The sequence below is a fragment of the Triticum dicoccoides genome, chromosome 4A (genome assembly GCF_002162155.2).
Source record: "Triticum dicoccoides isolate Atlit2015 ecotype Zavitan chromosome 4A, WEW_v2.0, whole genome shotgun sequence".
Classification (NCBI taxonomy): Eukaryota; Viridiplantae; Streptophyta; class Magnoliopsida; order Poales; family Poaceae; genus Triticum; species Triticum dicoccoides.
The window spans coordinates 550,078,051-550,091,399 of record NC_041386.1 but is presented as its reverse complement, the minus strand read 5'-3'; the positions used below and the strand labels follow the sequence as shown (position 1 = coordinate 550,091,399).

General features: G+C 44.4%; 1 protein-coding gene across 1 annotated transcript; it reads left to right on the top strand.

Annotated features, from left to right (window-relative positions):
- The first annotated feature begins 11,146 nt into the window (after positions 1-11,146).
- Positions 11,147-13,349, top strand: LOC119283638 (NADH-ubiquinone oxidoreductase chain 4-like). The gene is made up of 2 exons (XM_037563102.1): positions 11,147-11,705; positions 12,728-13,349. Exons 1-2 carry the CDS (start codon positions 11,245-11,247, stop codon positions 13,347-13,349), a joined length of 1,083 nt encoding a protein of 360 aa, XP_037418999.1. The 5' UTR covers positions 11,147-11,244.

The following is a 13,349-nucleotide window of genomic DNA, read 5'->3' as shown; positions in this document are numbered from 1 at the left end:
CCAATAGCGTCGAATCCATCTTGCGCTGCCCATAACTCTCTTCTGGATCTGTTTTATACATTTCTGCCAGGTCTTCAGGCAGATCTTTGGAAGTTCCTTCACGTTCTGTCTGCCCCCCTTCCTTGCTGCTGCTTCTGAAGCCATAAACTTTAACTTGAAAGGCTTCAAGACTTTTAAAGGCTTCAAAGGCTTTCTTTTGCTGGACCAACAGGAACTGGCTTTAGGAGAGTTTATGTGATGCTGTAGGAATTCTGCAAATGAATGCAGACTATGAGAACCGAAGGATTCTCCCACGGACATGTACCTGTGATAGCATTAAGGTGCGAGGGAAGGGGAAGAGGTCATATGCATTCTCAGAAGGTTTTGAAGATTAATCAGTTTAGAAGACATTGACCTCATCGTGCGAAGACATTCACTCATAGATAAGAAGTTGGTTCCAGATTTGTACGAACCCACAGATCAGTACAAGTGAGGAATCTAACTACTTTATGAAGCATAAGTGAATATACTAGGCATGTTATGAGATGCAGATTGAGAGATCTATCTTATGTGAAGAGAAACTTCTTATGGTAGAAAGTGACAGAACCATGAGATCAAAAGAGGCTGTAAAAAGAAGTTTTATTTACCACACTTGGAACTGCTAGACGGAAGTGAGAGATGATGCTGAGCAGTTCAGTCCTCCGTGCCCTAACTTGGCGACGGAAGACACCTACGGCGACGACGGAGAGGATGATGTCCGCAATCGGCGTGAGGACAGCGTCGGAGAAGTTGCGGCAGCGAAGCGCTTCGTCGCCGGCGTCGTCGAGAGCTAGCGGTGGCGCTAGGGTTCGTGCGAGGGTGGAAGAAGGAGATAATGACCGCGGTAAGTGTGAATTTATAGGCGCAGGGGCGGCACTGCGCTATTACTCAGGTGCCCCTGGCGATTCGCATTTGAGTAGTGCGTGGCCATCATGCGGTATTTTGGGGGCAGTTCCACATCCCACGCACGCCTGGATTGTCGGGCAGTCGTTCCTACTTCTCCGGATTTTATGTGGAGGAATGAGCATTGAAAACGGACTTTATGGTTGTCTCTATATCTTCTGCTGACAAGGACGCAGTGAAGACATTCGACAGTTTCAATAGAATGCATATGACTTAGAGAGATAGACTTTGAGATAGAAAGCATAGAGAGATTAGGGTCCGATCACATTCACTTAGTTCAAAAGATTCAACCAAGAAGACATAGCTATAAGTGAATGCTATAGAGGATAGAACACTAGTATGTATACATCTATATAATCAACGTAGTGAAGATAATCATGAAGACATGTTGAGTTCGAAGCCAAACCAAATGTGAAGATATTGCAAGGTAACGCCATGAGTGAAACACTTCAAAATAGAACGTTTGGTGGTGGCATTACCCACCGTATAGGAAGTATTAGACCCAGACACGGCTCACAATTATCATGGCGCTTCGAAGTCAAATTCCACATTAATGTATTCACACTTAGAATGTATGTCTACATTGATTGAAGATATACTTTACTTTGTGCGTTGCACATCTAAGTCATCATATGCATAAGTGTTAGGATGTGTGCCTGATCAGAGGACATTTGAGGATTCCATGATATTTAGCTCACACCGTAACTTGCAAAATCTCTTCTCATCCAAGGGCTTAGTGAAGATATCTGCCAATTGTTCTTCAGTGTTGACGTGTATGATATCAATGTCTTCCTTTACAACATGATCTCTGAGAAAGTGATGACGAATTTCAATGTGCTTTGTCTTCGAGTGCTGAACTGGGTTGTTGGCAATCTTGATGGCGCTTTCATTGTCGCAGTAAAGTGGCACTTGCTTCAGATGAATGCCATAGTCCTTGAGTGTTTGCTTCATCCACAGAAGCTGAGCGCAGCAAGATCCAGCAGCAATGTATTCAGATTCAGCAGTGGAGAGAGATACACAGTTCTGCTTCTTTGAAGACCAACATACAAGTGATCGTCCCACAAAGTGACATGTGCCTGATGTAGACTTGTGATCAACTTTGTCACCAGCGTAATCAACATCCGAAAATCCAACCAAATCAAACTCTGAGCCCTTTGGATACCATAATCCTAGAGTTGGGGTGTGAGCCAAATATCGAAGAATTCGCTTCACAGCTAAGTGATGCGACTCCTTTGGTGCCGCTTGAAATCGAGCACACATGCAAACACTAAGCATAATATCTGGCCTAGATGCACATAAATAAAGCAAAGAACCAATCATGGAGCGGTATACCTTTTGATCGAACTCTTTACCATTGTCGTCAGGACCTAGATGATGTTTGGCTGGCATTGGTGTTGTGAATCCTTTGCAGTCTTGCATACCGAACTTCTTCAGGCAATCTTTGAGATACTTCTCTTGAGATATGAAGATGCCATTGCGTTGTTGTCGTATTTGAAGACCAAGGAAGAACTTCAGCTCCCCCATCATGGACATCTGATATTGCTCTTGCATCATGTATCCAAACTCTTCACTGTACTTCTGATTGGTGCAGCCGAAGATAATGTCATCCACATATATTTGGCACACAAACAGTTCACCATCATATGTCTTCGTGAAAAGAGTGGGATCTAGGGAACCAGGTATGAAGCCTTTGCTTTTCAGGAAGTATTTGAGTGTGTCATACCAGGCCCTAGGGGCTTGTTTGAGGCCATACAGTGCCTTGTTGAGCTTGTATACCATGTCAGGATGTTTTGGATTTTCAAAGCCAGGTGGTTGTGCAACATACACTTCTTCTTCAATCTTGCCATTGAGAAAGGCACTCTTCACATCCATTTGATATAGAAGTATGTTATGATGATTTGCATAGGCCAGCAGAATGCGTATGGCTTCAAGCCTAGCCACGGGAGCAAATGTTTCATCGAAGTTAATGCCTTCCACTTGAGTATATCCTTGAGCAACGAGACGAGCTTTGTTTCTGACAACTTGACCATGCTCATCTTGTTTGTTGCGGTATATCCATTTGGTGCCTATTATGTTGTGCTTCCGTGGATCAGGACACTTAACCAGTTCCCATACATTATTCAGCTCAAACTGTTGAAGCTCTTCTTGAATAGCTTGAATCCATTCAGGTTCCATGAAGGCTTCTTCAACTTTCTTGGGTTCTGATATTGAGACGAACGCGAAGTGCCCACAGAAATTTGCTAGCTGAGTTGCCCTTGAACGAGTGAGTGGACCAGGTGCATTGATGTTGTCAATTATTCTGTCAATCTGTACTTCATTGGCAACACAAGGATGTACAGGGCGAAGACTTTGCTCTTGCTGATCTGTGTTGTTGTTGGGAGGAATGTCTTCAGGCTGAGCAATGTCTTCATGTTGATCAGGTGCTGAGATGATAAGTTCTTCTTCAGGCTGAGCTTCAGAAGGTATAATCTCTCCAGTTCCCATTAGCTTGATTGATTCACTAGCTGGAATCTCATCTAGCACATTTGGCAGTTGCTCTCTTTGTGAACCATTTGTCTCATCGAACCGCACATCCACTATTTCAACCACTTTTTAATGAAAGAGATTGAAGACTCTGTAGGAGTGTGAATCCTTTCCATATCCAAGCATAAAGCCCTCATGTGCTTTTGGTGCAAACTTTGAGGTGTGGTGTGGGTCCTTGATCCAGCACCTTGCGCCAAATACTCTGAAGTAACTGACATTTGGCTTCTTGCCAGTTAGGAGTTCATAAGATGTCTTGTTCAGAAGCTTGTGAAGATAAACACGATTGATTGTATGGCATGCAGTGTCAATGGCTTCAGTCCAGAATTTTCTTGGAGTCTTGTATTCATCTAGCATTGTTCTGGCCATCTCAATGAGTGTTCTGTTCTTGCGTTCGACGACGCCATTCTGCTGTGGCGTGTACGGAGCTGAGAATTCATGTGTGATGCCCAAGGTATCAAGATATGTATCAAGGCCAGTGTTCTTGAATTCAGTGCCATTGTCACTTCTGATGTGCTTTATCTTGGCGCCAAAATTGTTCATAGCTCGATTGGTGAAGCGTCTGAAAACATCCTGCACTTCAGTCTTGTAAAGGATTATGTGCACCCAAGTATATCGAGAATAATCATCAACAATAACGAAGCCATAGAGGCAAGCAGTAGTGGTGAAAGTTGAGTAGTGAGTGGGGCCGAAAAGATCCATGTGGAGCAGTTCGAAAGGTTGAGAAATCTACCACATACAGATCATCTTTTCGATACCCTTCAAACACTAGAGACTTGTCAGATTCCATTAGTACAAGACAACGATATTTTCCAAACATTACGATCATGTTCAAATCGCAAAGCATTGAGACAGACATTAAGTTGAAGCCAAGGGATTCAACAAGCATGACTTTATCCATGTGTTGATCCTTTGAGATTGCAACTCTACCTAGACCCAATACCTTACTTTTACCAGTGTCAGCAAATGTGATGTGGCTCTTGTCGGATGGACGTAAGGTTGAGTCCATGAGAAGGCTTCTTTTGCCAGTCATGTGATTTGTACACCCACTGTTAATAATCCATTCTGAAGACTTTGAAGACGCTGGTGTCGTACCCTTGGCACCGCGTGCCATGAAGCAGTAGGTAGGAGTGGAGTTGTTCTTGTTATTTGCATCAGTGTCAGTGATGAAGTCATTGTCTTTAGTGTTGAAGATGGACTTGGCGACGTATGCTGTAGCCAGACTCGCAATGCCAGAATCAGACTCCTCCTCAGACTCCACCTCTGCCTCCTCAGAAGCGGACTCCTCCTCTGAATCCATTTCCTTGCCAACAAACGCACGTGCCTTGCCAGATGAGCTCTTCTTGTGTGATGAAGACTTTGAGGAAGACTTGGAAGAAGACTTTGAGTATTTCTTCTTCTTTTTGTCCTCAGAATCATATTCCTTGCTCTTCTTCTTCCTTCTATTCTCATTGTCCCACTGTGGACACTCAGAGATGAAGTGTCCAGTTTTCTTGCACTTGTGACATGTTTTCTTCTTGTAGTCATGAGCAGAAGCTTCATCATTCCTTGAGCTTGATCGTGAAGATTTTCTGAAGCCTTTCTTCTTGGTGAAATTTTGGAACTTCTTCACAAGCATTGCAAGTTCCCTCCCAATGTCTTCAGGATCATCAGAACTACTATCAGATTCTTCTTCAGATGAGGAAACAGCTTTTGCCTTCAAGGCACGAGTTCGCCCATAGTTTGGACCGTAGATATCTCTTTTCTCAGAAAGCTGAAAGTCATGTGTGTTGAGCCTCTCAAGTATGTCAGACGGATCGAGTGTCTTGAAATCAGGACGTTCTTGAATCATCAGGGCTAGGATGTCAAACGAACTATCAAGTGATCTCAGCAGCGTCTTGACGACTTCATGTTTGGTGATCTCAGTGGCGCCGAGGGCTTGAAGCTCATTTGTGATGTCAGTGAGCCAGTCAAATGTGTGCTGGACATTCTCATTGTCATTTCGCTTGAAGCGGTTGAAGAGGTTGCGAAGAACACTGATTCTTTGATCTCTCTGGGTTGAGATGCCTTCATTGACCTTGGAGAGCCAGTCCCAGACCAACTTGGATGTCTTCAAGGCACTCACACGGCCATACTGTCCTTTTGTCAGATGACCACAGATGATATTTTTGGCAGTAGAGTCCAGTTGAGTGAACTTTTTGACATCAGCAGCAGTGACACCTTCTCCAGCCTTGGGAACGCCGTTCTCGACGACATACCATAGGTCGACGTCAATGGCTTCGAGATGCATGCGCATCTTATTCTTCCAGTAGGGATATTCAGTTCCATCGAAGACGGGGCACACAGCGGAGACTTTGATTATCCCTGCAGTCGACATAGCTAAAACTCTAGGTGGTTAAACCGAATCACACAGAACAAGGGAGCACCTTGCTCTAATACCAATTGAAAGTGCGTTATATCGACTAGAGGGGGGTGAATAGGCGATTTTTATGAAAGTCTTCAAAACGTGGAAGTTATGAAGACAAACAGTAGAGATATGCCTATCACCATGCAGCGGAAGTTAGATTACACTAGGCAAGCCATGGTCAAGTATTCAATAGAGTGAAAGCACAATGACAAGTAGCTGCAGTGTAATAAGGATCAGGTAGGAAGAAGTTATGAAGCCAAACAAATCATACAGTTACGTTGTGAAGACAAAAGATATAGCAAGCATGCAATGGCTTCACAATGAGTAACAGTAAGTAAAAGGAAGTGAAGATGAAACCAGTGACTCGTTGAAGACAATGATGTCTTGGACCAGTTCCAGTTGCTGTGACAACTGTACGTATGGTTGGAGCGGCTAGGTATTTAAACCTTAGGACACACAGTCCCGGACACCCAGTCTTGAACACACAGCTCAGGACACCAAGTCCTCACCGTATTCTCCTTGAGCTAAGGTCACATAGTCCTCGCCCAATCACTCTGGTAAGTCTTCAAGGTAGACTCCCAAACCTTCACAGACTTCGTTCACTGGCAATCCACAATGTCTCTTGGATGCTCTGAACGTGACGCCTAACCGTCTGGAGGATTCACAGTCCTCAAGTGTAATAAGTCTTTAGATCACACAGACAAGAAGACTTATGTGATGCCCAATGTTCTATGGCTCTGGGTGGTTAGGGCTTTTCTCCTCGCTAGGAATTTTCTCTCAAAGGCTTCGAGGTGGGTTGCTCTCAAACAACAAAAGCCGTGCACTAAAATCTGAGCAGCCAACCGTTTATGGTTGTAGGGGGTGGGCTATTTATAGCCACTTGGCAACCCGACCTGATTTGTCCGAAATGACCCTGGGTCACTAAGGAACTGACACGTGTCGCAATGGTCAAATTTCAAACTCTCATGGCAACTTTACTTGGGCTACAAGCAAAGCTGACTTGTCCGGCTCTGGACAAGATTCACTCTCATTTTCTTCACTCGAAGACATAGGTTTTTGGTTTAGGCATCACTTTAGTCATTCTGACTGGTTCTCCTGGACCCCACTTAACAGTATGGTGGTTCCTATGACTCAACACAAAAGAAAAAGAACTACGAAAGATCTAAGTCTTCGAGCTCCATAGGCTTCATAACGTGTCTTCTTTTGTCATAGTCTTCAATGTGAATACCTTCATATACCACCTTTGGCTTCAATGTCTTCATACATTTTTAGGGGTCATCTCTGGTAGTAAAACCGAATCAATGAGGGACTTCTACCTGTGTTATCCTGCAATTCTCACAAACACATTAGTCCCTCAACTAGGTTTGTCGTCAATACTCCAAAACCAACTAGGGGTGGCACTAGATGCACTTACAGAGTGGATAGGAGCGACTGCTTCCAACACTTAATTGAGAGAGTTTGCACTCAGATTAATGGCTGCAAAGAGGAAGGGCTAATTGGCTCCGCCATGGAGACCGAAATACGAGCTTCTTTCATCACATCATTTTGCAACGGAGAAAAAAGAAGAACATAATGAAGTTTCTGAATGACTCAAACGGCAACAGGATCGAAGGTAATGACCAGTTAGCATCTCTGATACAGGGTTACTTTGAGGGATTGTTCACCTCAGAAGTCCTAGCTCCCGACCCTGGGCTACTGGGGAAAGTAAACATGCGAGTAACTGAAGAAATGAACGCAAGCCTCTTGGCTCCGTTCACGGCAGATGAAGTAAAGGCAGCACTCTGAATTCGATCGAGAGTTAGGTACAGTAATCTTCAGATATGACAATACCTCCCCCAAAGCATTGTCAAGTGTTGGAATTAGGGCACCAACCACGAATAGGAGCTGTATAGAACTCCGGAAAGAGACCTTTGATGAATTCGGCATCCTCCCAAGTGGCATTTGCTTGATCCAAACTAGCCCACTTCCTTGGTTGCTGAAAAACCATGCAACGCAAGTAATTTTCCACACACTGATTCGCACGTTCTGTCTGGCCATCTGATTGTGGGTGATAGGCAGAGCTAAACCTCAATTTCACTTGCAGTGCTTTAAAGAAGGCCTGCCACATGTTACTTGTGAATATCCAGTTTCTATCAGAAACTATTGACTTTGGCAATCCATTCCACTTAAAAACATTATCCATGAAAGCATGAGAGACTGATTGTACTGTATAAGGGTGAGCAAGGGGAATGAAATGAGAATATTTAGTGAACCTGTCCACCACCAACAATATGACTTCTTTGCCCAATGATTTGGGAAGACCCTCAAAGAAATCCAGGGAGATGCCAGTCCAAGCAGAAGTAGGTAATGGCGGTGACCAGACAATTCTTCAATGTTGTGAAGGCCTCAATTTGAGCATCTGACCACTGGAATGAATCTTTTTTTAGACAGTCATGAAGTGGCCTAGAATTGATCCCATAATTCTTGACAAATCTTCTTTTTCTGCAGCCATACCAAGAAAACTCCTCAACTGAGTGATAGTCTTAGGTGCTGGCCATTCTTTGATGGCAACTATTTTGTGGGGGTCTGTAGATAGACCCTATCCTTAGATAACATGCCCTAAATACTCCACTTGAGGGACAGGAAAACTGCATTTGCTAATCTTAGCATATAGTTTTTATGACCTTAGAATGTCCAGGACTAACTTTAGATGCTTGAGATGAGCTTGTTTGGTCTTGCTATATATCAGAATATCATCAAAGAATACCAAAAGGTATTTCCGGAGCAAAAACATGATTCATTAAAGATTGGAAGGTAGCAGGTGCATTAGTGAGTCCAAATGGCATCACTAAGTATTCATAATGACAAAAATATGTCCTAAAATTTATGAATGTCTTCTCTTCTCATTCTTATCTGATGATAACCTGATCTCAAATCAAGTTTGGAAAACAGTTTTGCACCATGTAGCTCATCTAATAGATCCGCAATGACAGGAATATTGAATTGATTTTCTGCACTTAACCCGAAAGCAAGTTTGAAAACAAGACCTGCTCTGTGAAGTGATGGAAGTAGTGAAGGTTTAGGCTTCGGATCTGTGAAGTTCAGGTTTTGGAGTAGAGGTCAGAGGCTAGTGCGGGTAGCCCTGTCGGAAACTAGAAAGAAGAGGCTGATGCACCTGCCTGACGGTGGGTGGGTTCAGCTCGATCAACTGGGATAGGAGTTTTTTCTCTATCTTGCTCCATGGTGTTCAAGCAGTGCGTCCAGAAAGCTGTGATTCATGGGAGGGAGCAGCTTCAATAGCTTTGGCTGTGAAAACTCTTGGTCTTGGAGCATCAGTGTCATCAGTTCACCCAAGATCAGCAGGACAAATAACTAGTAGGTTTGTGCCAGAAAAGCGTCTTGCGTGACGGGGAAAGAGTGGAAAAAGAAAGAGATTCATCAGCTATGGAATCTGACAGGTATCGGTATTGAACAGAGGGGGCTGTTCACAAAGCATCCCATGGATGGTAATGGTGCTTCCCTAGCTGCTGTTCCTACTCCTTTGGCTGGTGCCAAATCAGGCGACTTTGAAGTTGAAGCTTTCCCGCAGAACGATGTAACCATGCTGGTAGTACTATGATTGCCTTAGAGCGCAGATGTCTCTGTCCCTAGGAACGTGATGCTTAGGTGCGAGGTGAAACACAAGCAGGAGATCGAGAAAAGAAATCATACGGATTGCAACCTACAGATGAAGAATCTGCTTCATTGTTCCCACCATCTATATCAGATGCTTAACAAGAATAGGAATCGAATAAGCTACTGATTGACTGAGGAAGCATTTGAAAAGAAAGGAAGGGTGATGCTTGTTAAACAAAGCTGCGTGTGGGGCCGCCACGTATAGCTGTAGTTTCTGCTGTAGCATCGGTTATTTTCGTTATTGATGTAGTAGCATCGGTTATTGCTCAGGTTACGAATGACCCAATCTATCTATGGCAACCACCCCTACTTTTAGTAGATGGAGATGCGCACCTAGAAAAGACGGATGAAAGAGAACTTGCCCTTCTGATTTCTTCTCTTGTCTGTCCTTTACGCAAAGCGATCTATGGTCTCAACAAGCCCCGATAGCGTCGGTTTTTCAAGTTCAGCACAGTGGTTATGTTATCCAGGCAGGGTTTACTCGGAGTGATCATGATTCGGCCATGTTCGTATCAGTTTATCCTCGAGGACGTGCTATTCTATTGTTGTATGTTGATGATATCAAACTGACTGGTGATTACTCCGTTACCATATCGCTGATCAAGTGTCACCTTCATCAATTATTTGCTATGAAGGCGCTGACGCGCCCTAAGCCTTTTCTTGGCTTGGAGGTCGCACATTCTCCTCGTGGATATTTGGTATCTCAGATCAAATAACGTCATGACTTGATCACTCGAGCTCAACTCAATGATGAGAAGACTGTTGACACTCCCTTGGAGCTTTATGTTAAACTCCGTCCGACTGATGGCTCACCATTATCTGATCCGACGCAGTACATACAGTAGGTCGGTAGTTTGGTTTATCCGACGATCTCTTGCCTAGATGGCTTTTCCTAAGAAAGTCAGCCTTTCATGGCTGCCCCCCCGGTCAGTTCACTTTGCAGCACTTCATCGGATTCTTAGATATATTCGAGGTACCTTTTCTCGAGCCGTCCTTTTTTCCGTCATCGTCTTCTTTAGAGTTGCATGCAACTACTGATGCCGATTGGGCCTTCAGATAGGTGCTCAACTACAGGCTTATCTATTTTATGGGGAGACGAGACACTATCTTGGATGAGATAAAAGCAATAGACAGTTGCTCCTTCCACTGCCGAAGCGGAGTACCGTGCCATGGCACACTACTAGATAGATTGTATGGCTCCGTTGGTGACTTTCTGATCGCGGGTTTCATTTGAAAAACCCCAACGCCATTCATCTTGCGTCAAATCTGGTCTTTCATGCAAGAGTTTCATTTTTGGCCGCTACTACGTTCGTCGAAAACTTCTTGATGGCACCATCATCTCATTACCTTATTTTTTCCCTTCAACTTCGGCTATGACCAATGCCCCACCTAGCTGAATAGGCGTAACAAAGCTACCTGAAAAAGGCAAGGTGCACCTTAGATTGAAATCGACAAATTGCGTTTTGCCAGATGGATTCTTTAGAAAGATTCCCGGATAAAGTTTAGTATAATATTTAGTTATAATCTAAATAAAGGCGCATACGTGGGCGGGCAGGGGGCCCCACTACTTCTTCATTCAGTGGGGGGGGGGGCTAGCCTCATGACTTCCCACTGGGCGAGGGGTGCACCTAACCCACCTACTCACTCATCAATTACGATGTTCAGCTGACTTGCACAGAAAGACCCCTATTGTTTAGTAATTTGGCGCCCCATCTTTTGATTGACTGTTGTCAACTAATCTTTTCAATGTTCAATTCTACTCTATGTTAGAACATTTCTGTGAATGCTATTTCGATCTAAGTGGTCCTATTCTCTGTCCCGTGCTAGGAAGCATTACTCCTCTTTTCATTCCAAATTCTTCAATAAGGCCGATACGATTGATTGGTCTGTGCATTTCTCTTATTACTTTTTTGTATCCCCCTGTTCCTCGGATACAATTCGATCCTTCTATGGCCAAATCTCAATTTGTGGAAAGCCTTCGATGGCTTCCTTATGAAAACATCCATTTGTATATGGGTATAGACGGCCTTTCATTATTCTTTGTGATATTGACCACATTTCTGATCCCTATTTGCATTTCAGTGGGTTGGTCTGGTATGAGAAGTTTTGGGAAAGAGTATATTACAGCATTTCTAATTCGTGAATTTCTAATGATCGCCGTGTCCTGCATGCTGGATCCTCTACTATTCTATGTTCTTTCCGAAAGCGTGCCAATCCCTATGTTGTGCGGAGCTGAGCATCTTTTATTCGCTGGGATCAAGCTTTTCCTCTGCAAGGGCCTTGTGCAGTAAACCCCCTACGGGCGGTCCCCCGTTGTCGTAAAGTAGTAAAGGTCCCCGCGAAGCTTTCGGGAAGAGGGGTAGTCTTGTGCGTAAGCATAGCATTTCTGGTCGAACCACCGAACCACACATCTTTTTTTGGTGGGAGGGTACTCCGAGTAGTGGGTACCTCGTAGGACCTTGACCCGCCTACTCAAGTCTTGTATGGATATGCAGGAAGGGGTGCTCCTAGGTGTGTGTAGGGGGTGTGTTTGTTCGCGAGAATGAATTCCTCGTCAAGTCAGGGGGGTGTGGACACACTTGCACGAATTCGGGTAACGGCTACAAGGGATAAAAATAAAGGAAACTGTACCCGACCAGGGATGGATGTAAACTCGTAAGCTACCGAGGGTAGGGATAATCGTCCAGGTCTTATTTTAAAAAAAGCCGCCCCGCCACTGCAGGCAGGTTAGTTCATCTGTCGTTGCCGGAGAGTTCTTGGCGAAGAGACCTTAGGATAAGTTGCTAAAACAAACGGAGGGGAGGATCGACCCGTTCAGTAGAATTCCGAAGAAAGACTGTTGGCAGCAGGTGGAGACATTTCTTTGGCCCCCTTCCAAATAAATGCGGGTAGGGTAGAGCTCGGCAGGGGGTTCGAGAATAGGGTAGGGTTTTTGATGGTCGGGTCCCCTACCACTAGTCTGACTAGCCTTCTTTCGGGCAGGAAGCAGGCCTAGACGACGGGCGGGCATCTCCCGCTATGCAGGCAACATTGTTCGCCACCACCCGAGAAGCAAAAGATTCGAGAGTCAAGGCGGAAAAGACAAGCATAGTGGTCTAATGACAAGGGCCAACGACAGAAGCTCGGGACGGAGCCGTATGATGCGGAAGTCTCACGTACGGTTCCCTGAGAAGGGAGTGGCTACCCACTAGAGCTTCGACCAACTACCACCGGTCAATTCCGCTTTGGGGCCACCCCTGACTCTACCATCATTATAGGGGTATGGGGTTCGAGACAAAGAAAGATCAAGGCAGCATATCAGTTTTTCCTATATACTTTACTGGGATATATTTTTATGCTATTAGCTATTCTGTTGATTCTTCTCCAAACAGGAACCACCGATTTACAAATTTTATTAACCACTGAATTTAGTGAGCGGCGCCTTCTATGGATTGCTTTTTTCGCCTCTTTTGCCATCAAAGTGCCTATGGTACCAGTTCATATTTGGTTACCCGAAGCCCATGTAGAGGCACCTACGGCTGGATCCATCATCTTGGCTGGAATTCTTTTAAAATTGGGAACCTACGGGTTTTTAAGATCTTCAATACCCATGTTTCCCGAAGCGACACTTTGTTTCACTCCTTTCATTTATACTCTAAGCGCGATTGCTATAATATATACTTCCTTGACCACTTTAAGACAGATTGATCTTAAGAAGATCATTGCCTACTCCTCAGTAGCCCATATGAATTTGGTGACTATTGGTATGTTTAGTCGGGCGGCGGCCGTTAGGTCACCTATTTTGAGTTATGGACACACAAGCAAGGGCAAAACATGTGTGCCGGGCGTGCGGCCCATCAACCTACTAGCAATAGGGGAGAAAACTTAG